General features: G+C 45.9%; 1 protein-coding gene across 3 annotated transcripts; it reads right to left on the reverse strand.

The window, feature by feature from the left end:
* Window positions 1–153: 153 nt before the first annotated feature.
* Window positions 154–27,961, reverse strand: SECISBP2 (SECIS binding protein 2). 3 transcript variants are annotated; one of them, XM_084796926.1, is made up of 17 exons: window positions 27,659–27,961; window positions 26,723–26,871; window positions 24,820–25,069; window positions 24,433–24,574; window positions 20,989–21,218; window positions 16,917–16,995; window positions 16,244–16,449; window positions 14,047–14,169; window positions 12,465–12,554; window positions 10,600–10,732; window positions 7,821–7,987; window positions 6,930–7,068; window positions 5,264–5,420; window positions 4,304–4,524; window positions 1,946–2,100; window positions 1,405–1,597; window positions 154–915 (listed from the first exon to the last, which is right to left on the reverse strand). In XM_084796926.1, the coding sequence occupies exons 1-17, from the start codon at window positions 27,692–27,694 to the stop codon at window positions 812–814; spliced, it is 2,574 nt and encodes an 857-aa protein (XP_084653052.1). In that variant the 5' UTR covers window positions 27,695–27,961; the 3' UTR covers window positions 154–811. The 3 variants fall into 3 exon arrangements, with proteins under 3 accessions (XP_084653052.1, XP_084653053.1, XP_084653054.1); XM_084796927.1 differs by having other exon boundaries at window positions 16,244–16,446; window positions 27,659–27,960; XM_084796928.1 differs by lacking the exon at window positions 26,723–26,871.
* Window positions 27,962–27,997: the final 36 nt, after the last annotated feature.

Below are 27,997 nucleotides of genomic sequence, written 5' to 3' on the forward strand. Positions count from 1 at the left end.
AAGGCCTGAGGATTCGGCAGTCCCTGGATTCTGGAGCTGGGCACGGTGACTGGGCCTGTCAGGCCTCAGCAGTGTGAAAGAGGAACAACTCAGTAAGAACTCCAGTGTAACAACCAGTAAGACTGACACCACTCACCTAAGATCACCAGAGTATGAGATGAAATTAAATAATCACTCTTTATTCAAAATAAATAAGCCCTCTTACTTGCAGGGAAAATATGCAAGTAAGCTCTGTCTTCTAAGACAGAAACCACATTCATTGTATGCTGATTAAAAAGATTTGCAGACACCAAACTGAAATCTACAAATTTGATATATACTGCTTCTTCAGAAAATAAAAACTGAAAGCATTAATTTATGTTAAAAAGTCCTGTTAGAAACTAATATTTTTTTCTGAGGCTCATCTTAGCAAATCCTTGGCAGCACAAAGTGGCAGGGCTCCATCCCCTAAGGAAGGGCCCTCCACATCCTTGGAGCACAGCTCCTGTTCCACCATCCCCAAACTTGGTACACTGGCACTGTAATAGTTTTTCTTAGGCAGCCATGGTACCCAGGACCACGCTCTCCAGCATTTTCCACTATGCAAAGTGAAGCAAAGCTGAACCACCAGCTCTTAGGAAAGGCCCCCTCGGTGTATCTGAGTGTCCACCTGATGGACTCAGGGCTACACCAGCTGCTCCCTTTGCCCTTAGGCCAGGAAATTTCCAACTCAAGAGTCACACAAACTACATCAGGTCAGTAAAGAAGTGAGAAGTCTTTTTCCTGCCTCTCCCATCCTTACCCAATACAGACACACAGGCAAGAACTCTTCTCATAAATTCAAGTTCATCATCTGAGAGGTTGACGTTTCCAGTGAATCTTCCAGCTCCAGAGCACGCTGACTGTATGCTTCCAAGTGCTTTCTCCAAATCTCAACTGAAACAGGGGAACAGTTCAAGTGACAAAATTCTTCCAGAGGCAGGAATGGGTGGCAGGAGTTACAAATTTGCCAGCTATTCACTCGGCTCAGCTGTCCCTGGCCAGCTCTACTCACTCCTCCACCCCCCACCCTTCCATCCCCCCACCCCCCGCAAGGCTGCTCTCCCTTGAATGACCAGCATCAATCCCAGCCCTCTTAGAGCACATCTCAGGGGACAATGGCCCTGAGAATTCAACTGGCTCTCAAGTTGGTCTTAGGTCTAGCTGCCCTTCAGCCATCTTTTTCACTTGGCTCAAGTCTAAAACCATCACTGATCCCTTTGCAGCTTCTGACATCTGATGACTAAGATTTCAGAGGCAATGGGCAAGAGTAATAGACTCATGACCTGCTGATGGTCTTAAGCTATCAGCGCCATGCTGCTCTCCCACCCTCCTGAGGTCCTGACTAACACTGATGACTCATAGTGCCCTCCCCAGAGCACTCACTATAGTGTGGCTCTTTTCCAGTAGATGCTAGGGTGCCTCCTTCTTCGGTGGATTGGACAGGTCCCTGCATGGGTGGATCGGGAGGAGTCTGAGGCCCAGGCTCTCCTGCCACCTCTTGCCGCATCGTCTCCAACATGGTCTTGTATGCCTGACGGGCCGCCATGGTCAGCTCAACCATCTTGTGGAATTGGTCCTTGAGCACAAGAGAGCACATTGTAGGACAGCACCCCCCACAGCAAGGCAGAGGTAACACAGGATGTGGGGTCTCTGCCTATGGGTGCTGCTCGATGAGAAGCCTGGCCAAATCTTTGGGCCTATGGTACCCCTCTGTTGGTAATAAACCCAGAGTCAAATTCAGGACCTTCTCTCGGTGCTGTTATGGAGACAAAGGCTATACTTTCTGAGCCGCTCTGCTTTGGGATAAATTCTCCTTAGGGCCAATGTAACAGAGGCATGGACTGTCTGTTGGTAAACTTATATCATAGGCCCGACCCCAACTTCTTTCCATGACAAGGAGCTAAGAGGCTGGGGCCCAACTCACCTGAGCCCCATCATAGCTGAAGATCCCCACAATGCTGACAGGAACTGCTTTGTTTAGACTACGCCCCAGCGCCTTGCGGTTGAGTGCAAACACGAAGGGGATGTTCTGCTCACAGGCGCAATCGATGATGGTGTGCAGTGTGTCATCCAGCCCACCTGGTCAGATAAGCACAGGTCCTCAGGACATAGGTTGATGCAACATACCCCACCTATATCACAATAAGGTCAGTTGTCCGAACCAAACTCCACCAGGGCAGAGTCCCAACCACCAGGAAGAATCAATCCTCTAAGGCAGACACCTCCAAAATGTAAGAATGCACAATTCCCACTGTGCTCAGGGAAAATGAAGAGTTAGCTAGCACCACGCTGTGACAGGCCACTGACCAACTGCTTCACACATACCAGCTCTGTATCATCCCCAAAGTCCTTAACAAGACAAGTGCTACGTCTTCACTTGCAGATTCAGGTGCCTGGTTTGCATGGGCTCCTTGCTCTTTACTACCTTGGGCCTGCCTCTGATGAGGTAGCAGCAAGGCCAGTACAGGGAGGAGCTGAAGGAGCACCCTGCATAGATGACATACCTGGTCCTTGAGGGCCCAATAGCACCTGAGGATCACTCCTAACAGAGAGAAGTCAAGGGGACATACACACCTCTATGTTCCAGCAACAGCAAGAAGGAATAAAGAAATGACATATTTACTTCAGAAATAGACAACTACAGGAATAAACTCACAAGACCCATGAACAATTTTCAGGACACCAACATGCTAATGAAACAGAACACCTTGACCCCTGCTCTTTCACACACTTAAGGCAAGTGACTAAATGCCAACTACACATTGACCTTGAACAACCCTGACCCCTGCTCTTGGTAGAGGATGATCTAAAGAGATCAAATGTTCACTCCACATTAACCTTGAACTTTAAAATATTACAGCTCCCTATAGCCAGGATTTGAGAAAATCTTAAAATAGTGTGGGCAAGGTAAGAGGCTGAGGGAAACATGCTACATCTACCTGGACAGTTGAAATATGGTCCTGGGCTCCCAGGCGCCCCACATACCTGTTCTCACACTGCCACTGCGCTACAGCCTTTACCTCAGGAAACCATAGAAGCACGGAGACACCCAGCTCTCATTACTGCCCTCTGCCAAGGCAGGGCTAGGCATCAGGACCCCTGTGCTACACCTCTGAGCATAAGGAAGGGCTGAGGGGTAAAGCTGACAGGCAAACCTACCTCACAGCAGAAGACAGAAAGAGCCTCCCAGGGGCCATGACTTGCCTCTACTGGGAAGCAGAGCTGTGAAGAAGCTAAAAACAGTGGTACCCAGTGGTACCTTACTTTAGAGCCATGGAAGGAAATACTCCAAGGTTTGTCTGGGTCAAGTGCTGCGGTCTCTAGAGGGCACAAGCCCAGGCTTGCCTTTTTCATAAGCAAGCCTTGTGTGAGCACTTTACAGTTATACAGATGTACACTGGGGTCAAGAGCCAGAAAGCAGTCTGTTCCTTCTCTTCCATGATCTGGACAGGCCATCAGGCACTACCAGACAAACAGCCAGGCAGCCAGGTCACATGTTTTGGCTGGTGGTAATGGTGGAACAGCACTGGGCCAGCACAAAGGGGAGCTGCTGGCCTGCACATGAGGTGGTCTAGCTGCTGCTGCTCCAAGATCTGGGTGCCTCAGACCCATTAGGAAACCTCCAGGTTTGGGGTATAAAATGGTACCTGGAGATCATGGCTCAGGACTCAGCACCAGGATCTGGACCTGTTACCTCAGAGTGTGACACACAACAGAAAGGGATGGGGCAGGGAGATATGTTCCAAGAGGCTCCCCTCACTCTCCTTTCCACCTGGACATGCCATGCTAGGATAAAAGGGTGTGTGGGAGTGATGGCATTCTTTCGAATGATGCCTTCCACCACTGAGCCCAGGACACAACGATGGACAGGCAAGTCCTCCCAGAGCCATGATGGGAGGGCGGATAAGTTTACTATCACCTCACACACAGCCTTCTCGAAGCCCAAGCCAATTCCTGGAGTACTGTGGCAAACCAAAACTAGCAATGAGTAAACAGAAATAGCCAGACTGAACAACTCTGTAAACAGGACCAAACCCTGCTGCAAGGTCTCTAGCAACCCCACCGAGCGCTAGAGCTCCAGCTTGTAAAGCAGAGGCTTGCCCGACCTGTTGTCAGAGGAAGGCCCTCAGCCAGGAGGGTTAGAGTTAGTGTTAGGTAGCACTCAGTTGGCAGCACACTGGAAGACTGCTCTGTTAAGACTGAAAGCAAGTGGCACGGCTGACTATGAGGCAGATGACTGGGCACCAGCACAGGAGCCTGTGTGCTGTGACAGGGCTGTCACCTTTGGATTGTGTCTTCTCACAGTTGGGAGAGATGATGATGCACTTCAGCTTCCTGAGCTTCAGGTGTTTCAGGACTTCTCTCAGCCCCAGCACCAGCCGGCGTTTGGTCTTGGCCTTGACAGGATCCTTCTGGTACATCCGGTCTTGGAAGCGCACCAGTTCCTTCAGCAGAACAGTGACACAAGCGTCTACTTCTTTACTAAGCATCTGGCTGCAGTAGCTGAAAGGAGCCACAAGGACAGAGAATGCAGACACCATCAGACAAAAGCCACAGTCACATCAGCACTCAGCAGGACCACGCTACTCCCTCCACTTCAAGGGAAGAATGCCAAGGGAGGCCCTTCCCTCCACACCTTGTACAGGCCCTATCTGGCTCCTCCTCTGTGTCACCTTGCTCTGAACATAGGCACCTGATAGGTTGTCCTGTGGAAGAGGAGGTATGAGCAATGCTGAATGTATCATAGCCACGGGAACTAAACTGAAGCCTGGCTCAGTGGGCTACACCTTAACCTCAGTATTCAGGCTGAAGAAGCAGGAGTGTGAGTTCAAGGCCAGGGCTAGCCTGGGCTACTCAGTAAGTCTGTCTCCAAAAAAAAAAAAAAAAAAAGTAAATACACAAAAAAGGAAGGAAGGAAGAAAAGTAAGAGAAAAGAGGAAAAATGGAGGGAAAAAGAAAATGCTGTGTAACTGAAACATGGAAGGACCCAGTTATTATCACTGCCACTTCATCCTATGCAATCATCACCAGCAGGACAGAACCACAGTGCACAAAACCAGCAGACACACAACAGGATACCCACTTACCCCCACTGCATAAGTAGCCACCTGGTTGATTTCAAGCACACGATTAAAACACACTGTGGTCGGTCAGACACTACAGCCTATGCTGCTGTACCCACATAGGTGGGAGAAGTCAGAGACAGCCCCAACCCGAGCCCTAGCAGTCAGTGCTCACTCACTCCCGGAACCTCCGGCTGTGGATCTTGGGGAAGGTGGCACTGTCAGGGGCAGGCTGGCAGGCTTCTGGGTCCCTCTGGAACTCTGTACCAGCTGGCTCTTCTGACTCACCCTCGACCACAGGTGTAGAAGACTCTGGTTCTTCTGTCTTCTCTAGACCTTCAAAGAGAGGGAAAAATCACTGTGCAGCTCTGCAGGCCCTTGCACACAGAGGGGCCTGCAGAGCATCTTGGTGCCAGTGACACACCAGCAATCCATCAACTTGTGGAGCTGGGCAAAAGGAGCAATGCAGACTTAGAGGGGGCAGAAAGGCTGGCAGGTGCTGTCGGAGCAGCCTCTGGTCTTTCCCAATGCCCTGCACCCCCTTCCCAAGTCTCTTCACTTACTCATTTTCATTGTGGTGAAATACAGACTAGTTACCATTAAGTGTGCAGTTCAGTGGCAAAATCTACCTTTTACTTTTGGAATCTAAAGAATACCATATTAAGAAAATCTAAAAAGCAGGGTCAGTTGCCAAGCACAGTAGAGCTTGCTTTTAATCCCAGCACTCAGAAGCCAGAGGCAGTGACCTCTGTGTGTTCAGGGCCGCCTGAACTATATACTGAATTTTAAGCTAAAGAGGGCAGACCCTGCTTCAAACAAACAACAAAAACTCTTAAGAGTTAGCAGCAAACAGGAGGCTGAGGCAGGAAGACTACATGGCCAGACTCAAGGGATGCCTATTTTGAGGCTAGCAACCTCAGCAAAAACCAAAGCAACACAGAAAACCAAAATCAAAACACTAACACAAACCACAATCACCGCTGTGACATTGGCCTGGGTGATGTGTAACGTACCAGATGGAGTCAGTAATAGCTTGGCATCTCCAACCAGCTACTTCCACAGGCACCAGAATGAAAGCAAGGTAACATCACAAGGGATGGAATTCAAGAGCACACTCCTCACTCTCTGTTGCGGCAGGCACAAGAAGACATTACTCTGGGACAAGGGTGAGAGCTCCTGCAAGGTCTACCCGCTCAGCTATTGACGGCAGAATGCCTGCAGATGTGTGGCAGGAGTTCTAACAACAAGCCTGCTCCAAGAAGTACTTAAGTTTTCCTAGAGACACCAACAACACAGTTGAGGACAGACTCACTTCTACTAGCTACCTCTGTGTTCACCCGCATTGGGCACACTTAGACAGCCAAATGCTATACAGACCTGTACAGTGTACTGCTCCACATGCCAGAAATGGAGGTGGAGTCAGCGTGGCACCCACCAGTCCTATGGTTGGTACCATACTGGGGCAGTATCCCTGGGGGAGACCTGACTAGATAACCTGGGGAAAGGCCACTGGGCTGTCCTCTCAGCTGTGCAAAGTCCTTTAGCTAAACCAAATTTGCACTATGTATACTCCCTGAACATACAACTCTGGAAAACCATACACATTAATTTTTATGACACCAGGTCTCACACATTTGGTAAATAGCCATGTGGTTGGAGATCCCAGCATCACCCAAGACCAAACCTCAGGAAGGGGCTCCTCTGCATGTAAAGCTAGAATGTGGCTCCAGGCTTCATGTTGACTTGCATTTTACCACAGGCCCATGTGGGGTTGGTGGAGCCCCAGTTTCTACCACAGCCCACCAGTCTCATAGTAGCTCCCACCTGAAAGGCAAAATCTGGTACCTGTGGGGTTGACCTGGCTGGGGGCTTGGTCATTGGTACCACTCTCTACATCCTGTGCATCACTGTTGGTCACAGTCAGGCTCACAGCACTTTCTTGGAGCCGCTGCTGCATTCTCTCTTGCCGTTCTTTCAAAATTATCTTAAAACAAAACAAAACAAAATTACTTCTACCTAAAAGATAAGCTCTTCTTAGCTGGGCATGCTGGTGCACACCCATAATCCCAGCACTCAGGGAGGCAGAGGCACACGGATCACTGTGAGCTCGATATCTGCTTGGTCTACAAAGTGAGTCCAGGGCTACAGAGAAACCCTGTCTTAAAATGGCCAGGTTCAGCTTGTGAATGCACCTAGTCTAGTCAGTCATGCCTTTGGAGTGAAGATGGTCCCTCCATGCCACATCTGACATGAGCAATGCACAAGGCTGGGAACATGAGGCTCAGAGGCCATGGACATTTCAATGGACACAAGAGCACACACTGGGCCAACTGGTGAGCAGAAAGTCTGCAGAGAAGCCTTCACAGTCAATCAGTTCCGGGCAGAGTACCAGGGGAGAAGCAGCGTAGGCAAAAAAGAAAATGCAAGTCCCCACGTCTGGGTTTCTGGACTGCCACAAAGGAACAAGAGGAGAGCTTCTCTGCTTCACACCCGTCTTGTTACACTTGCCAGAGAAAACTGACACATTTGGTGCATCACTGGTTTCTAATATTAACCTTAAAAGCCAAAGGTGTGGACTTGGGCTATAGCTCAGTGGTGGAATACTTGCCTACATAAGCAGTGTCCTTGTTTCAACCCCAGACCAACAACTGAAAAGCGAACGGCCGAGTGGCAGGCAGGCAGTGCCCAGTGTGTCTGTCTTCCAGTGCCTTGCTTCCATGGAAGCCGTCCACGTACCTTCTTCAGTGACGTAGGCTTCTTGGCCTTAGGGATCTCCCTCTGCTTCCCCTTCTTCATCAGCGGGGCACTGGAGTCCAGGGGGTTATGTGGGGTCTTCACCTGACTGGAGCGGCGACCTCTCTCACCCGAGGAGGCATCTTTCGAAAGGACTGGCACTGCTCCGACTGCAACACAGTGGGGATGTCACATGGTCCCTGTCTGGAGGCCCTGGCCAGCTCAGAGCAGGCTAAGAATCTGGAAGAGTCCCATGCACCCTTTGAGTATTTACTCTTTGCCTGCCATCATTCTGCAAAGGCATGTCCTCTAGCCACAGTCACAAAGGCTGTGTCTCAGTACAGTCTAAAACTGCAAGGATCACATGGCTTGATTTGAGCTATTTTGAGGTGGTTCCTGGGAAATAGTTCATCACCACACACTCAGTTGGCACTACCTCTGTATAAGCAGATCTGTGCTGTCTTGATAACACCGTTGGCCTAGTTATATTACTGGGCTCTTATAAAATTCAAGTCATGCTTCTAGTTGGTTCTTGAAGTTTTTGGACATAAACATATTCTAAGTCCCACACTGGGCAGCTGGGAACAATTCCTCCCATTGATAACTGCAATAACTACTGAACACTGGAGTTAAACTTTTCCACTCTAACCCACTTCCTGCCAGTGTTGTTTCAAGGAAACAGCCCTTCTGTACTCTACTCCCTTCATGGTTTAAACTCTTTGAACACGGCTATTTCATATGTTGAGCCTATTTCTCCTCACCAACTCCCTTTTCTTGTGGCTCCCTGCTACTGTCAACCCACTTAATCCCGCTAGATGACTTTATGATTTCTAAAGTACCAAAGAAAAAGGAATGAAACCAACAAACTCCATGTGCCTACCACCTTGTCCCAAGAAGTCTCAGACTTTGTCGATGCATGTCTTGGGCACTCCCTTATGGAGTATCATCTTAAAATAACTAGTGTTTCATCCACCCAATCTCACTCATGCACTCCCCAGTCACTTATATATACAACGTGTCCAGACAGGTGACGCGCTCTTCTAGGTGCTTCTCTACAGCACTGCAGCTTACATCTACAAAGCCTTCCTCTCATACAGTGTTTGGAACAGACATGTGGCTACATGGCCCCTATTTAGCCTGCTCGCTTGCCTGGCACCTAATACCACCACTGAATCCAGCCCCTCAGGTGAGAAAAGCTGAACTTATATAAATTTCCTATCAACAAAGTTTGGCTTCTTATGTGCTTGCTCTGAAGACTGCGTGTGGATGCCAGCACCTATGTACCTGCGCACACCTGTCACCCTAGCTCCAAGGGGAGCGAGGAGGAAGATGGCGGAAGCTTGACAGTTTTCAATCTAGCTGAGCAGGAAAGAACCCCAGGTCCTGGGAGAACCCTGACTCAAAAGGAATGGACAGCGATAGAGACTATCCAATGCCCTCTGCTGGCCTCCATGCATGCGAGTCCACAGACCTCAAAGGAGAGCCCCATTTGTAGTGACTATAACCTGCCCACAGTGGTGGCTGGGGTGTCTGAGTGAGAATGGCTCCCAGAGACTCTTAGATTTGAATGGCTTTTTTCTTTTTCTTTTTTTTTTTTGGTTTTTCTAGGCAAGATTTCTCTGTAGCCTTGGTTGTCCTTGAACTCACTCTGTAGACTAGGCTGGCCTCAAACTCAAAGATCCATCTGCCTCTGCCTCTCAAGTGCTCAGATTAAAGGTGTGCACCACTACCACCTGGAAGATTTGAATGTTTGGTCCCCAGTTAATGAATTGGTTGGGAAGGATTAGGAGGTGTGGCCCTCTGGAGAAGGCATGTCACTGGGGTAGGCTTCAAGTTTCAAAAGCCCACGACAGGTCCAGTCTCTTTCTCTTTCTGCCTGCACCTGTGGGTCAGGCTGTGAAACTCTCAACAACTGCTCCAGCACCATGGTATGTCTGCTTCTCCCCATGATCAGTATAGACTAACCCTGTAAGAGGGACCCCAATTAAACACCTTCTTTCCTAAGAGTTGCCTTGGTCAAATTGTCTCTTCACAGCAACTGAACAGTAATTAGAACAGTACCCGGCCCACCCACAGAAGGGGGATCCATGCATGAGAATACAGTGAAGGCTCTGGGAAAATAGCACTTAATAAGGAGATTTTTGGATACAGAATATCATCACCATATAAAGGGTAACTGGGCCAGCAAATGGCTTAGCCAGTAGGAACACTTGTGCTGCAAGCCTGACAAAATGAGCTTCACCCCTGGAACCCAAGGTAGGATAAGGGGATACCTCTTAACTTTAAATAAGATGGTTTTTTATTCTTTTTGCTTTTGTTTTTCAAGACAAAGTTTCTCTGTATAGCCCTGGCCATCCTGGAACTCGGTTCTTGATTCTTAATGATCATATTTAATATATTTATATATGGTTGGGCCTTTTTTGAGACAAGACTCTCATCATGTAGCCTTGGCTAGCCTAGAACTCCCTATATAGATCGCACTGGTTCCCTTGGCTTCTATGCATCTATGGGGTGCGTAGACTGTTCTTCTGCACCACATCACCCCAGCATCTTTCTGAAGAGAGTGTTCTGCTTCTAATGGACTTGGCACTCCTGTCAATCATCAACTGGCACAAATGTTCAGGTTCATTTCTGGATCTCCCATTCTTCTTCACTGTCATGTTCACGTCAGCCCAGCACCCTCTGTGGTGGTGATAAGTTAACTTTCATGAACAAGGAACTATTTAGAGAGCAGCCTCTGGGAGGCAGTTCTGTGCCCCTGCTGAGGTGCAAAGATGCCTACCTGAGAACACGACGGGTCTGGAGGATGGCTTGGCATGCGTGGCATGCTGCTGCTTCTCCAGTGCTGCCAACATGCCCCCCAGGTCCAGCTGCACTGGAATCTGGCTTTTCTTTCCACTAGTTTTAAATTCATTCTACAAAGCACACATTTACAAGTTTACCCCTAATACTTTGACTTACACATCAAGATTTACATTTTGCAAAAATAAGATAAAATGAACAGATTAAAACATTATTAAAAAATTTAAAGCTTTTTTGCTTTTTTAACTGATTCTTTAAAAATTATTTTATTTTTGTACATATACATTTATATTATTACACATATATACAATAGATTACCTATAGCAAGAAGAACTGTGACACAATCAGGAATTATATAAATGTTACATTCTTAAGTGTTTTGGCTATTTATACTTGACAGCCTTGAAGAAGACATCTCTCCTATCTTGGTGCTACTGTCATTATCAACTTAGAACACCTATCTAGACCTAAAAACATCTTAACCCCTAAATAATTAAGCTTCATCGTAAAACTAAGCTACCTGGTCTTCAACTCCCTCAGAGACTTGAGAAGCAGTAATCGGTTTTGTTTTTATTAAATCAAGTAATTAAAATCAATTCATGTTACCGGCCATCAATATTGGGGTTGGTTATTCCTTCCATCTCTATCTACTTCTCTACTGTAGATTAACAGCACATACTGACAGGTGAGAGAGCAAAGCTTACAGGAGTCTGTGAAGTTGGGAACGGAGGCATTCCCCCACAATCCAGCCCTCGGGAGGCTGAGGCAGATTGACTGCTGCAAGTTCAAGGCCAACCTGAGCTCTAGTGTAAGACTTTATCTCAAAACAAAACAAACAAAAAACTTCCCCCAAACCCAAAACTAAACCAAACCAAACCAAACAACACACACACACACACAAACAAACAAAAAACCCTAAAAGTTTTTCTAGCACTCAGGGAGGCAGAGGCAGCTAGATCTATGTGAGTTTGAGGCCAGCCTGGTCTATAGAGTCCAGGATAGCCAAGGCTACACAGAGAAACTCTGTCTCAAGAAAAACAAAACAAAACAAAACAAAAAAACAACCAACCAAACAAAAAAAAACCCTTCACCCCCAAAAAGGTTTTGAGGCTACTTGGTTATAATTTGGCCTCCCTGGCTCAGTACTGACTGGTACGACAGGAGGAAGAATGACCCCTGGCTCAGTACTGACTGGGCTGGGTAAGGAAAAAAAAGTATTCTTCTCTTTAGTTTCTGTTTCTGTTTTGTTTTGTTTTTTCAAGACAGAGTTTCTTTGTGTATAGCCCTGACTGTCCTCGACTTGCTCTGTAGAGCAGGCTGACCTCTAACTCACAGAGATCCGCCTACCTCTGCCTCCTGAGCTGGGATTAAAGGTGTGCGCCACCACTGCCTGGCCCCTCTTTAGTTTCTAGGCAGTGCCCCCTTCTGACAGCAACCAGAATTATGGAGTCTTTTGAAAAATTTTGTTTATTTATTTATTTTCCAAGTCTTTTAAAAAAAGATTTATGTATTTATTATGTATATCGTCTTCTGCCCAAATGCACATCTGCACACCAGAAGAGGGCACCAGATCTCACAGCCACCATGTGGCTGCTGGGAATTGAACTCAGGACCTTTGGAAGAACAGCCTGTGCTCTTAACCTCTGAGCCATCTCTCCAGCCCCTTTACCAAGTCTTATTACAAAAGGGATAAATGCTTCAAATAAGCAGAGATTCTGTTGTATTCCCTGGAAGAACATCAAAAGAAAGCCCTACACAAAGACATGTGGAGAGCAGATTTTCTCAATAGTCTGTGTAGCGAGACAGCTGCATCAAAAGCAATAGTGGCTACAATCTTAAGCTTACCTGCAGCTGCTGTTTACTTTGATGTTTTGGTGATTCTACTCTGTGTCTTCTTTCAGACGCAACAGACAGGTTGGGGAATTCCTCGGCATCCTGAAGAAGAAAACACACGTCAGCCTCCTCTGTGGTGATAAGCAGCTAAACACAGGCTCTTTCTGACTCACACTGTTGCTAGTAATACCCACAAAAGTTCAGAAAGCTGATTACACAACATCTCCAAAATGCCACCATGGACATCTCGGCTTTATCTAACTCTTAAAGCACATTTTGAGAGCACAGTTCTAACACTCCTGTCCAGATACAGAGGACCTGGGGACGACAGAGTCCCCAGAACCCACCATGCTTCCTTGACAGGAGTCCATCAAAAACCCTGTTCTTTACAAGACTCACGCTTTTCAACAGAGAAACCCAGAAATCCAACTCAGCAGATTTAAAGATTCTGGGACTTTTGCCAAACAGGTTGATAAACAGACAAAGGCAATAAGTCTGCTAAAATAAATAAATAAATAAATAAATAAAATAAAATAAAATAAAAAATCACTTTAAAATATCTCACACTATTTTGTTGGAATTTTGTCAGCATTTCTGGTGCCCTGGGGCAAAGTCACAAGGGAATTAGAAGGCAGAAGCACGAGCTGTTCACTGGCCTAACCACAATACCTTGCCCTATACCTAACTGCTATTCTGGAATGTTCCAAGACTCCCGGGAATGACCTTTCCAGTTCTGTAGGAATGTTCTGGGCAGCACTCCCGGGAGACCTTGCCCCTGCACAAGGTAAGGCCCCCCAAGTCTGGCAGGAGAGTGTGAAAAAGATAGAAAGGCCAGTGGGAAATGCAGCCAGAATTCAGGCAGAATGTTTGGTGTAGGTAAACACGAATACAGAGATCTTAGAACAAAAATTAATATTTCTGGAAGGTATTTCATAGGATTCTCTTGACTGGGGTCTAGAAGACACCTATGGCACTTCTATACTTTTCTTTAATAACAACTTCACAAGGTACTCGACAGGTAAAGGAAGCACTGCAAAAGCTCGCACTGAAAAGTGAGTAAGCCAGTCAGGAGCAGAATAGAGGGAAATGAGTAGCACGGAGCAGCAGCTATTAAACCCCTGCCAGATATCTCACCCACTTGCCTACTCATGAGCTTACCAAGGGTCTACAAGATGACAGCCTGGGAACAGGAGGAAGAGGTGACAGACAATGCTACAAGATGACAGCCTGGGAACAGGAGGAAGAGGTGACAGACAATGCTACAAGATGACAGCCTGGGAACAGGAGGAAAGGGTGACAGACAATGCTGTTCTTTTATCTTTTTTTGTTGACAGGTTCTCAAATAGCCCTGGCTACCTTCAAACTCTTGCGTAGCTGAGGATGACTTTGAACTCCCAACCCTGCCTCTGCCTCCCAACTGCTGGGAGCACAGGCTTGCACTGCTCTGCTGGAGGACTGCCTCATTCTTTAGCAGCAGGAAAAGGCTTGTTAAAGAGGGCATCAGTCAGAGCGCTTCAGTTCAGAACCAGTGCGAGCCTGTGCCTAAGAAAACCCCACCCCTTTCCCACACAAATCTTGTAATAAATAAACATACTTCAATCCTTGGTGGCTCCTGAACTGTCACCATTTCGTAACTTGATTTAGACTTTTCTTTCTTTTTCTTATTCTTCCTTGAGCTTTCTTTTTGTTCAAGTTCACCTCCTTGTGATGCTTTGGCCTAGATAAAAACACAAAGAAAGGGGCTGAGCAGATCTGGGATGTAGGTGGATGGCAGTGCTTGTGCCAAGCCCTGGGGTTGACTGCCAGTTCCCAAAGGAGGGAGGAAGCTTTCATAACAGAGACGGTCCCAGAGAAGAAAAATGCACCATTCAGACCACTGCTGTCCCACCCTGTAAGATGCAGAGCCACCTCTCTGTACCTGACTCCCATTCTGTGTGGCCCATGCTGACCTGGTACTAGGTAGACAACCCACTGTCTCCCACCTTGTGACAGTCCTCCTGTCTCTGCTTCCCATGTGCTGGGATTGTAAATGTCACACATCATTTGTTGTCAAACATGATGTCAAACAAAATTTCAACTCTTTTACTCTCATTAGAATTTTTCTCAAGTATTTTTTGTTTGGTTCCTTTCTTTTCTTTTTTGAGGCAGAGTCTCATTACGTAACTTTGGCTGTCCTCTAACTCATTATGTAAACCAGACTGCCTCGGTCTCTTAAGTGCCGGAATTAAAAGCATGCACAATAATGTAAGAAACAATTACTCTAAATATTCTGAAACAGAGCCAGCACTTGGGAGGCAGAAGCAGGTAGATCTCTGTGAGCTCAAGGCCAGCCTCGTCTACAGAGTGAGTTCCAGGACAGCCAAGACTTCACAGAGAAACCCTGACTAGGAAAAAAAACAAAAAACCCCTTTTTTTCTGAAACAGATTCACTCTTGTGTTTCCTCACTGTGATGCCACCCATCACTGCTGCCGCCACGATGCACCCTTGAACTTTGAGCCAAAGCAAACCCTTGCTCCCTTTAAAGAAAAGCTCAATAAAAACCTGTTAACTTACAGGACACAGACCCCTCTCCATGGATTAGGACCCTGGCTTGGATGGCAACCTGGAAGCTACAACCAATAACTAGAGAGAGGCTGCTGTGCTACCTGTACTCAGACACTGGACAAGGGGAGAGAAAAAAAAAAAGGCACATAGGCTCACACTTGCAAGCCCAGCTCTTGGGCTGCTCTGAGCTCCAGGCAAGCCTGAGCTACCATGTGTGACCCTCACCATAAAACAAAACAAGACAAGACTCCTTTAAAAACCGCATGAATTTAAGGGAGGGAAATCTAGCCTGAAATCCTATCTTGCAACAGATAAACTAAAATTAACATCATGTGATGACAAAATATGAAATTCAATTATTTTACTACCATTACTTTGTTCATGTAACAGTTATTTAAGTGCAACTGAATTAAATCTGAAGGAAAAAGATGCATCAAATATGTATCAGAGCATAAACTTATGGCAGCGTCTTCGCTTTAAAGAATTCAAGAGCTCTGAGTATTGCGGTGGCAGGGTACTAGCATGTACAAGGGGTGGGGCATGCGTGTATACATACACACACACACACACACACACACACACACACACACATATTCTCTCTCTCTCTCTCTCTCTCTCTCTCTCTCTCTCTCTCTCTCTCTCTCTCCCCCACCCCACCTCAACAAATAAAAATATAAACACTCACACATTTCCAGTCTTTTAGGGCACCTCCTCTCACATTCAAAAGCTCTCCTATTTCCTGACTAGCATCCCAATCCTTTGTCAAGGCTCAAGCACAACAACCTCGGACTGGTTAGCATGGGACAGACTGCAGCACTTTAGGTGAGGACTCAGGAAGGACCTGCGTGGACCACAGCAGATCCACATGCTCAACGGCGAGGCATGCCTCACTGTCCCTTTTGCGCCTACTGTGCTATACTACATGTAACATAACTCTACCAGCCAAACCATGCTTAAGTGCACAGTCAGTGCCTTTATATCCTCGCTCACATTATGTTGGGGGATGGTATATTAATGTTACTAGGCAACTCCAGAGCATTGTCCAAGTCTGTCACCATTAAGCAAAAACTGCCCGTTCTTTTCCCAGCCTTTGACATTTAATCCTAACTGGGGTTTTGGAGACAAGGATACACTATGCAGCCCAGGCTGGCCTTGAACTTACAATCCTCCTGCCTTAGCCTCCCAAATGTTGAACTGCAGTCTTTGCCACCACCCAGGCCCGTCCTCACCCTAGTGATGCACACACCTTTGGAGAAGGGTGGACACGCTTCCCCCTGTTGTAGGAAGGATCTGAAGATAAAGCCTCAGGTGCCACCCTGATACTTTTAGCGTCAGCTGATGAAGCAGTCTTCTTTAGGTTTAGCATGGAAGTAGCATTTTCAGTTGCTGCGGCTGAATCTGAAGACACTGTCTGCCGAACAATATAACCCATTGGTGTCCAAGATAACTCTGCTTAAAGATAACTGTAATTACTGAACAATCTCAACAGCAAATCAGAGTTCCTTGATTACTCACACACGCACTTCATGCGATAAGTAATAATCATAGCCTAACAAGAATGACCGTGTCAGCTGGTGTGGCGGCTCACTCCCTTCATTTAGAATATGGCCTCTCCAGGGAGGCAGAGGCAGGTGGATCTCTTTGAGTTCAAGAGCAACCTGATTTCCAAGTGACAGCCAAGGCTATTACACAGAGAAACCCTGTCAACCTCCACCCCACCGCCAAAAAATAAAAAATAAAAATAAAAATAAAAAAAAAAGAAAAAGGGAAAAAAATACGGGCTCCTATACTCTATACTAACACTGATGCTCGTTTTTCAAAACTCATTAGCTGCCTTAAAGGTAGCTTCAGAACAAACAACACTTAACCACACTGGTGGTAAACGCGCCTAGAAAACATCATTTTGATGTCACTCTTACCTCGTGTACATGAAGGGGAACTGGCAGCAGCATTATCAGTCACAGCCCTGTCAGTGTGATTGGTCTTCACCATTTCACCCTAAAAAGAGCCCATCCAGTATCATTAGGGAAAAGCCATTTAAAACAGCACAGAATCACACACCTTTTAGACTGGCCAAATTATACAATTGTGACAATCTGGCATGGGGCTGCAGAGCAGCACGATGTTCACTCACTGCTAGGGAAGTGCAAATAAGGCCACTGTGGAAAAGAGCTAACAGCCTACAGCTGAGCTGACAAGCCATGAAAACAGCCCAGTGTGTATCACCAAGTGAAATCAGTGCGGAACACGTGATTCCAACTGTACCCTGTTCCAGGAAAAGACAGACGATCAGAGGCTGCAGGTGCTGGGGAGAGATTACAGGTGGCACGCAAATCTTCCGGGCAGTGACACTACTCTTACTGACATAATGATGCACACATGACATTCTCTGTCCACCTGGAATGACACAGATGTCAAATCGGAATGCTAGGCTAAGAGGCATGTCCATGGAGTTACATAACTGTAACACAGCACAAGAGTGGGCTGACATGGAATCTGGGTGTGGACAGGGCAGGCCAAATATGAGAAAGACTTTCCCTACCTCTCAGTTTGCTGTGACCCAAAACTGCTCTAAACAGTCTAATTAAAAAAGCACACAAACCCCAGCTTCCTATTATTTATTCCCTATTTTTAAAAAAAAGAATCATTTAATTTTTTAAAAACAGCTTTCTCTGAATTCTTAAAATCTGTAAAAATATGTTAATTAAAAATTCCAAATATCAGCCAGGTTTGGTGGCACACGCCTGTAATCCCAGCACTTGGGAGGCAGAGGCAGAGGCAGAGGCAGAGGCAGGCAGGCAGATATCCCTCTGTGAGGTCAAGGCCAGCCTTGTCTACAAAGATAGTCCAGGACAGCCCAGGTTCTGGTTACACCGAGAAACCTTGTCTCAAAAAAAAAAAAAAAAAAAAAGCAAACAAAAACAAAAACACACAAACAAAAAAACAAATATCAGCTGGGTGGTGATAGTGCATGCCTTTAATCCCAGCACTTGGAGGCAAAGGCAGGAGTTTGACACCAGCCTGGACTACAGAGCAAGTTCCAGAACAGCCAAGGCTACACAGAGAACACTGTCTTGAGAAATAACAAAAATCCCAAATATCTAAGTATACAATAGGAAAAGTTAGGTTTTTTTTACAGCAAACTTTCCCCTGGAGTAAAAAAAGCCCCACCTGCTGTCTACAGTTTAGGGAGTACCTTTCATCTTCTCCGCCTATAATGTAAGTGCTATATATTGTTTCCATATAAATCCCAATAATTAGCTCATACTACTTTAACATACATGGAACTTTAATTTACCATCAACAAGGGAGGTAGATGGTTCCGTGTGTAAAAGTGTTCATGTGGTGCTTTATGCCCACATAAACTCTCACGCACACAAGTGTGAAAAATAAACAAATTATACATACATCCACACGCCCTAAAAACAACTTTGTTTTGTTTTTTTGTTTTTTGTTTTGGTTTTTCAAGACAGGGTTTCTCTGTGTATCCTTGGCTGTCCTAGAACTCACTCTGCAGACCAGGCTGGCCTCCAACTCACAGTGATCCACCTGCCTCTGCCTCCCCAGTGCCTATAACAACTTCTGAGGACAGTATCCCTAGACTTCTACAATTCATAAAACTCAACAGTCCAGCTAGGTGTGATGGCAAAGGGCTTAATCCTAGCACTCAGGAGGCCGAGATGGGATCTCTGTGAGTTTTCCTGATCTGCAAAGTGAGTTTCAGGACAGAGCTACATAACAGACCTTGTCTCACAAAACATTTGATCAAACCAACAACAAAAGCCCTTAAAACTCAATGGTCTTAAAGAGTGTTCACCCATCAAATCAAAATAAAACATCCACAAGTCAGAAGTGCACCTGCCCTTGTGGGAAGCAGGCTGCCTCATCTCCTGACTGTAGGGCATGTAGTGATTGATGTGTGGTACAGGACACAAGGACATCCAAACACACCCCGTGTAACAGTAATTTTATTCTCCTGGCTCAACTGTTGTCTGGGAGGCTTACTACCTCCTTCTGCTGGCCTAGGCCTAATCCTGGAAGCCTCTAGCCTCTGTATAATCTAACCTCAGTCTAGACTGTTTTCAGCCTCTGAGACTTACTGCTTAATGAGCTCACTCTTACTTGTTCTTACTGAGCTCTGGGCTGGCTGGTTTAACTCAGCTGTTCTGGCTCAAACCCCTCTCTCAGCTGACTTACTTAATTTGGCTTCTCTTGACCAGAATTGTTCTGCTCGGCCTCAAACTAACTCAGCAATCTGCTCTACTCTTCTGGCTTCTTCTCATTTTCTGGCCTGTTCAGTCTTCACCTGAGTTCTCTCTCTGCAATCCATCTCTACTACTGTCCTGGTAAAACTGCTTCCTCTCCCTCTGAAAAACTGCCTTTGTTTTTTTCTTTGTTTGGTTTGGTTTGGTTTGGTTTGGTTTTTCGAGACAGAGTTTCTCTGTGTAGCCTTGGCTGTCCTAGACTCGCTTTGTAGACCAGGCTGGCCTGGAACTCAGTGATCCGCCTGCCTCTGCCTCCAAGTGCTGGCATTAAAGGTGTGCACCACCACACCTGGCGAAAAATTGCCTCGTAAGTAGCTTTCTTTTCCTTTCTCTTCTGGGAGTTGGGCAGATCCTATTCTGTCACTCAATCAGACACCATTTTCAAACATGGGTGCTTCCTTCTACAAACTAACTATACCTTCACTGTTTGGGAGTAAAGGCATGTTCCACCATGCCTGGAGCTAAGCCTTCTTTACCTGATACTTCCTCCGTACCAGGCTGGCCTTGAACTCAGATCTATGTGCCTGTCTCCTGGGTTAAGGTGTGTTTGTATTCCAGCTGGATCACACAGACCTAGAAGATCTTTGGATGTGATCTCTTGCCAGAACAGCCATGTTCTGAATTAACATTCTTCTACGCCCCAGAGTGCTTGCAACACCAGCAGAAGCAAGTGGGCGTGTTTAATTTGTATCTGTGAAGCAGACAACAGATTTTAAATAATTAAAATAATTTTTTTTTATGTGTATGGGTGATTTGCTTGCATGGATGTCTGTAAACCATCTGCACACCTGGTGCCCACAGAAGGCAGCAGAGGCCCTGGATTTCCTAGAACTGGGGTGTCAGATGGTTGTGAGGTGCCATGTGAATGCTGGGATGGAATATGAAGCTAAAGACTGAGCTGCAAAAGGGAAGAAGGACTCAAAAACAATTTCATGCATTTGTGCAGTAAAATTGCTAAAGTTGACAGGGTCAATGTTAGAAGATACTTGGAAGGAAAAGGGAAAAACTCACACGGGAGTAATAATTCAGAGACCTGAAGATGTTGTCCTAGATGCAAACTGCAGCAGAGATATAAAACAAGTGCTCTGGAAGCTTGTAGAGCTTCAATCAAGTGACTGGGGCAGGGTCCACGTGACGTCAACATACAGAGAAGCTACCCTGAAAATGACTCTAACTACTTCATGAAGAGCCAACATTTCATACAAGTGATGGGGCTCCTTTCACTGCAGCTGGCCCAGGTTACCAAGAGAGGCATCAAGAGCTACTTGAAAGAGAGGACTTTTTCCAGATTACGAAGAGAATGGAACAGACTTCTCAGGGGCTGGTGACCCATACTTGGATGATATTGGATGAGGTGGACTCAGAGAAGGAGCTCATGAAAAGCAGGTGGACTGCTATGAGTTCGAGGCCAGCCTGGTCTACAGAGTGAGTCCAGGACAGTCAAGGCTACACAGAGAGACCCTGTCTCGAAAAACCAAAAAAATAAATAAATAAAATAAAAAATAAAAAAAAAAGCAGCGCACCCGGTGGTCCTTTTGCAGCACTAGATGTTGCAATCCTGTCAGAGTTGGGTTGGCTGGTGCAGAGCCAAGGCCTTTCCCCATACCTTTTCTGTAGCAGTGTTTGGCCTGCACAGCCCACAGTAGGTTTTAACACACAACACGTTTTAAAGTGATAGAACACAAAGACGTGCAGAGGATAGAGAAAACAGAGCCCTTTGACTCACCTCTGCCATCTCTGCAACTGGCTTGCTTACTTCTCCTAGGAGAGACATGTTACTGGCAGCAGAGCCAAGAGGCCCCCACCTCGACTGCTTCTGTGTCTCTGGCACATTACTATTCTTTGGACTCTGCAGTTCAGGAAAGTCCAACCTACTAAATTCAAATTCAGGTTTGGAGGTAGGTGCGCTTTTTGCAAGTATTCTGGACTTCCGGTCTGTTCGTTTGTGATAACCATCTGTAATTACAGAATGAGACGTTGGGCTAAAAGTCAGGATACACCCTGCTTGTTAACACTCACACTTGAGCCGGGCGGTGGTGGCGCACGCCTTTAATCCCAGCACTCGAGAGGCAGAGGTAGGCGGATCCCTGTGAGTTCCAGGCTAGCCTGGTCTACATAGCGAGTCCAGGACAGCCAAGGCTACACAGAGAAACCCTGTCTCGAAAAACAAAACAACAGCAACAACAAAAAAAACCACTCACACTTGAACTTCAGAGATAAAGAAGTGGATGCAGCAGGCTGCTTGTTAACACCCTCCTACTGCTAAGCTTCTTTACCGTGGCACTAGCCAACAAATGACAACATGCATGCACCTCAATACACACTTCTGGAGGAACTCTAACGCTGGTGAAAACTGACAAGCCTGATGGTACAGGAGGCATCTTTTTTTTTTTAAAGATTTATTTATTGTCACATTATAGACAGCTGTAAGCCACCATGTGGTTGCTCGGAATTGAACTCAGGACCTCTGGAACAGAAGGTGGTGCTCTTAACCACTGAGCCATCTCTCCAGCCCAACAGGGGGCATCTTAATTACTCACGATTTTGAGCTGGGCAAACTTAAGGGAAGCCTCACAGATTTCCTGTGAGTAACCAAGCCCCCTCACCCCCTCCTAGAGCAAAGCAGCGGGAGGCTGTTGTTTGGAGCTTTCAGCCTCTTTCCTGTACTTCAATGCATGGATAATGAAATGCCTGTGGTTCCATGAAGCCCTTCGTCAGTTATAAGGCCAAAGTTAGAACATGTAACACTGAAACTTCCATGCTTTCATGTGCCAGGTGGTTCATGAATAAATGAGAAAAGATAAATCTATTAAACCAAATGAAAGAATTACACATGTAAGTTCATAGTCCCAGTTATGTACTTGGAAACAAAGGTTGTAAGCCAGGTGCAGTGGCACAAACGTTTTATCCGCCTGGGAGGCAGAGGCAGACTATCTTTGTGAGTTCAATGCCAGCCTGGTCTACATAGTGAGTTCCAGGACAGCAAGAGCTACACAGTGAGACCCTGTCTCAAAATAAAACAAAACCAACAACAAAACAAAACAAAACAAAACAAAAGCTATAAAACATTATAGAAATAGTTGTGGGGGCTGAAAAGATAACTCGGCAGTTAAAAGCACTGGCTGCTCTTACAGAGGACCTGGGTTCAAGTCTCAGCACCTACATGGCAGCTCACCACTGCCTCTAACTGCAACTCCAGCTCCAGGAGATCTGACACCTGCACACAGGCATGCATGCAGGCAAAATATCATAAAATAAAAATAAATCATTAAAAAAATAGAATAACTGTGTCTATGATCAAACAGTACTAGTAAATGATTTACAGGAAGAACACATGTGGCTGTGGATACAGCTCTGCAAACACTCTGCAAAGACTTGAAGGCAGAAGACACCTTAGAAACAGCTTTTCCTAAGGATAGTGGTACATGTCAATAATCCCAGCACAAAGGAGGCTGAGGTAGGAGGATTGACAGTTCAGCCCAGTTGGTCTTGAAATTAAAAATAACATAGGTACCAGGTAGAGTCCTTAGCTTTCAGTCAGGTGGAAACAGCAGTTTTCCAGCTGGGAGATGTACAGGTGGTGTCAGTAAAGAGTGCCCACGTTTGGTACCATTTAGCATGGGATTTTAACTATAGTCAAATCTTTCTTCTACTTAAAGTATCTCCCCAGAATGAAGAGAAGCAAGTTCAGGGTAGAGCATGAACACCTACAGCATAAAGGCTCTAAAGCCTATGGTTGGGATCTGCTTCTCAGGACATGTTCTGAAACCTGAGGTCATCACCTGCATGCTATGTGAGGATCCTGACAGACTAAGGAACCGGAGCACACAGTGCGACACCGACCACACTGTAACAACCCACTGCCATCCTCTACCACAGCCTGAGAGAACTGAAGCCTGCAAAGCACAGTGTCATGTCAATTACTAGTCTACTTTTATCACAAGAATATACATCTTAGGTGAGGCAGACAGATATGATTCTATAGAAAGATAAGGTAGGATAGTTGGATAAGGTCTCCAAAAACCTCAGAGACATGCAGAATGTGGCATTTAATTTTTTAAATTATTATTTTAAAGATTCACTGACAATGAGACAGGTTAATTCCTGGCAACATCCAGCCTAATTCAAAGGGGATGATGAGCATCAAAGAACCTCCTTATGGACATGGCTTTAAATGTGGCAAACAAGGGCTGGAGAGATGGCTCAGCAGGTAAGAGCACTTTCTATACTTCCAGAGGTCCTGAGTTCAATTCCCAGCAACCACATAGTGGCTCATAGCCATCTATACTGGAATCGGATGCCCTCTTCTGTCATGCAGATAGAGCACTCATACATAAAATAAAGTCTTAAAAAGAAAAAAATGTGGCAAACAAGCCAATGGGCAAAATGTCCTCATTTCTACCACAGACAGAATTCTGCCTTAAAAAAAGGCAAGAGTTGATGGCCAAACTCTGCCAAGACAGGGTAAGCAAGTCCTCAATAGTTCCTGCCTCAAAAATATGTCTATCAAATATATTGGGCCAGAAGGCTGAAGATGATGTTCCAACATTATAGAGAGTTTTGCTATCCAGGTAACAAACTGTCTCTGTCATCTTCTCATTTGGAAAGCCACTAACCTGCACTTTCGGCATACTCAGGTAATCAAGTTTATTCCTTCTCAAGTCTCTGATAGAGTTAAAGACCAGGTAGCTTAGTTTTACAAGGAAGCTTAGTTGTTTAGAGGTGAAGATGCTTTTAGGTCTAGCTAGGTGTTTTAAATGGATAATGACAATGTGTGATGGAGATTCATTTACATTCCGAATTTTAGACACACCAAGACAGGAAAGATGTTTTCTTTAAGGCTGCCAAATACAAACAGCCAAAATACTAAGAATGTAACATTTATATAATTCCTGATTGTGTCATGGTTCTTCTTGCTTTAAGTAGTCTACTGTATATATGTGTAATGTGTAATAATATAAATGTGTATGTAGAAAATAAAAAAAATAAAAATTATCTTGGGAGAAAAAAAGAAAAATAGAAAGCAAGCACAGTAAGTTGGATGGCCACAGCTAGGCCAGGCCTCCAGGGCACAGTTCTTGGAGCAATCATGATGTGTGAGCCCACAGGAACGGTTCTGTTTGGGGAAGTTGGGACGGACTGGCATTTTACTGGAGTTTGTGAGTTTTACCTGATTTCAAACTGCTCTCAGCACGACTGGAGAGGTGGTAGGAGCCTCTAGCTGGCCTCATCTCAGAAGGCACTGCACTGTCAGATCGTCTGCTATTCGACTTTTGCTCTTCACATGTTCTTCTCTCATCAGAGGATTTTTTCTGCAGGAAGAGATTTTTTTTTTAAAAAAAAGTATGAAATATGATCCACACCGATAATGAAACTTTTGACACAGCAAACCAGTACATACTGACAATTCAAACATTTAAGATAGACCAAACCATTTGTAAAAGGCTGATTATCACAAAAAGGTAAGCCATACTTGAATATCACAAACACACTAACTTCTTACATTTTAAACAAATGACCAAAGTCAGGACTCCACAAACCCACAGCATTTCCTCACCTTAAATACACCTTTTGCTTCCTGAGGAGGAGGGCACATGTGTTCATTTCGGGGCTTTGCTGTCCGAAAGCCTGGGTGACACTGTGCTTGGCTGTAATCATACTGCAGGGTGGGCACTGAGCAAACACTCTGTGCAGACTCAAGGCCATAAGCAGAATAGGCAAACGGATGCAGTGCTATCTCAGAAGGTGCGTACTGGGCTGGAAAGGCAGAGGCTCCACAGGCCATGTCTTCAGGATATACTTTTTGTCTAAAAAGCATAAATTTCAGTTGCAGACTTTATAACACAAACCAAATACATTAATTTTTGTTGAGACACTAACTTAAACTTTTTAGTCTTAAGGATCATTTACTCTAGCACTGGAAACTCCCCTATCAACAACCATATGAGGGCTTGAGAGATGGCTCAGTCAGTAGAGTAACAAGGGCCAGAGTCTGGGCTCTGGAGCCTACGTGAACAGCAGTGCGTGGCAGTGTGCACCTGTAACTCCAGCCTGGAACAAGAGCACAGGGCCTTGAAGCTCACTGGCCAGCCAGTCCAGCTGAGTGATGAGCCTCAGGTTCAGTGAGACTCATTCTCAAAGAATAAAACACGACAATCCAGGAAAGACTCAACATCAACCTCAGGCTTTCACATACATGTGCACACATGTGCACATTCACTCACATACCCACATGTCTATACTACACATACACCACACATACATGAGCATGCAAATACAATACATATAGCCAAATAAGCCTTCTTTTTCTCCCTAAGTAGGATGCTGCTGACCTTTTGTTTAAAACTAATGAACTAGGGCTGGGTAATAGAGGTCAATAGCAGACCCCTTTCATAAAACGCACAAGGCTACGGCTTTAATCCATAGTACCACAAAATAGTAATGTGGGGTTAAAAAATAAGTTCACATGTAGTGTCAACACAGCAAGAACATGCTTCAACAGTTTTGGACTCTACTGCTAGTCAAGTACACAACAACGTCTCAGCCTGCACAACCTCCCCCTAGGACCTCAGGATCTTACCCTTTTAATCCCTCCACCACATCCTGCCCTGTGCTGTGAAGGCCAGAGTACAAAGAAGAGACTGTACAGCCCAGAGGCCAGGAGCCATACAAGACGGGCGCCTTAATGATTACTCAGTAGACTGGGGATGGAACCTCAGGCCTTGTGTATGACAGAAAGAGCTTCCCACTGCGCTATATAACCCCAGTCTAGTTTTCACTTCGTTTTGAGACAGGGCCTTGCGAAGCTGTCCAGCCTGGCATGTTATCTATTTGATCCTTCCTCCGCCCTCTTCCCATTTACCCTTCCCCCTTGCCATTTCTTTTCCCCAAGACAAGTGTGAACGTGTTTGGCTCACTTTTGCTTAGGTGGCTCTGAGGATCAAGACTAGAGCCTGACAAATGGTGAGCTAACACTCTACCCCTGAGGGGCATCCTCAGCGCCTAAATCTGTAAAAGAATATCAAGTGTCAAAAAGTGAATCCTGAGCCGGGTGTGGTGGCACACGCCTTTAATCCCAGCACTCAGGAGGCAGAGGCAGGTGGATCGCTGTGAGTTCGAGGCCAGCCTGGTCTACAAAGCCGAATCCAGGACAGCCAAGGCTACACAGAGATATCCTGTCTTGAAAAGAGAAAAAAGAAAAGAAAAAAAAAAAGTGAACCCAAAAACTGTACCTTCTAAGTACAGCAGTGTCTGTCCTTTCTTAGATGAACTTTTAGCACAGAACACAGCTAAGCTACAGACCCAGATCTTTGCTGGTTGAAAAGCCCCCTTTCCTCACCTGCAAGACGTTAATGTGTTTCGGAGTATGTGAGGTCTAATCACCACTATCTCCGGGAAACCACCATTATCTCCAAGAAGTAAACTTTTTACATAAGGCGAGGCATTTAGAAAATACATACTCAGTCACCGGTGACTCCTGCACAAATGGATAGTAAGTGGCTGCACAGCCTGGGAAGACACATGCTTCTGAGGACTCTGACCATGCCACATTGAGCCGGGCAAACTTAGGTACAAATGGTTTGACATCAGCTGACAACTTGATGCTATCCTGAGGAAAAAAAGGGGCCAGGGTCGGCTACAGAGATTTGCCAAATTCAGATAAACAAAAACCAAAGGTGTTCCATTCAAACAGGCCCAAGGCTGACTAAAAGGTGCATAGCAAAGTAAAAAATTTGTTTGGCAACAATATATCCCTAATGACGTTTTTTGAAAATTAGAAAACATAGTTTCCTGGACCTTAAAAGTGAAAAGGGACAATGAATTAAAGTCAAGTGAAATTCAACCTTGTTACATAACCAGAACCACAGTTTTCAGTGTTCCCGAGGATTTAAACTGAGACGGCTATTTTTACCACTCTCATCTTTATAGATGAGATACATAAGAATCCCGGACCTACTATAGCCAAATATACCAAGAGAATGCTCAAAACTGTAATTTATAACACACTGCTGAAATTTATTGTCATTTAATTTCTCAACAAGAAGCACTATTTAATTTGTATTTAGTACACCACACAGAATCTTTGTGAGAAAATCATCCCCTGGCCACGAGCCCATGGAATTCAAAACAGAGCTTTGTCTTGAGGTATGGAGTAAGGTTATTTTGACAACTTCATCAACCATGTTTAGCCAATTTAGAGTGAATTTCTGGGGCGGACGGCGCGCCATCTAGCGGTCACGCAGGGAGCGGACGCGGGTCTGAGGAGCCCGAGGCACTAAGTGGCCTCTGTGGCATCACTTCGCTAGCCGAGCCGGGGGAGGGTCGAGCCGCCCCACCCCCGTACCTCAGCCCTGGGAGCCACGCGCGTGTACCTAGTCCCACAGACCACCCCTTACCTCGCCTTCGGGCTCCCGCGGCCGCTCCGACGCCATAGCAGCCACGGAAGAGCCCGCGCCGTGAAACCAGCGGCGCGCCCAACCAACGACTCAGCTTTTCCGCCTTCCGGCGCAACGGCGCCAGGATGTACGTCACGGAAAGGCGACGGAGACTTTTTCTGCCGGAAGTGCTCGGCGCTGTAGGCCGCACGTGGGTTTGTTACAACTGCAGCTTTTGGAGGTTTCTGGCCGACCAATTAGGGTGCGGCCGAGCTCTGTGTGGGCCAGACCTCGTGTTGTGACATAAGAAGGAGAGACCAGGCTCATGGAAGAGCGGGAGACAGGGGAGGTGGCTGCATG

Source organism: Acomys minous (assembly GCF_964271855.1).
Source record: "Acomys minous genome assembly, chromosome: 9".
Lineage (NCBI taxonomy): Eukaryota > Metazoa > Chordata > Mammalia > Rodentia > Muridae > Acomys > Acomys minous.

Coding starts and splice junctions, on each gene's coding strand:
- SECISBP2 (XM_084796926.1), bottom strand. CDS start 27,694: ATGGCGTCGGAGCGGCCGCGGGAGCCCGAAGGCGAG. Junction 21,219..24,432: donor TGAGAGCAGTTTGAAATCAG/GTAAAACTCACA, acceptor CTGTAATTACAG/ATGGTTATCACAAACGAACA. Junction 2,101..4,303: donor TGAGAAGACACAATCCAAAG/GTGACAGCCCTG, acceptor TTATCTGACCAG/GTGGGCTGGATGACACACTG.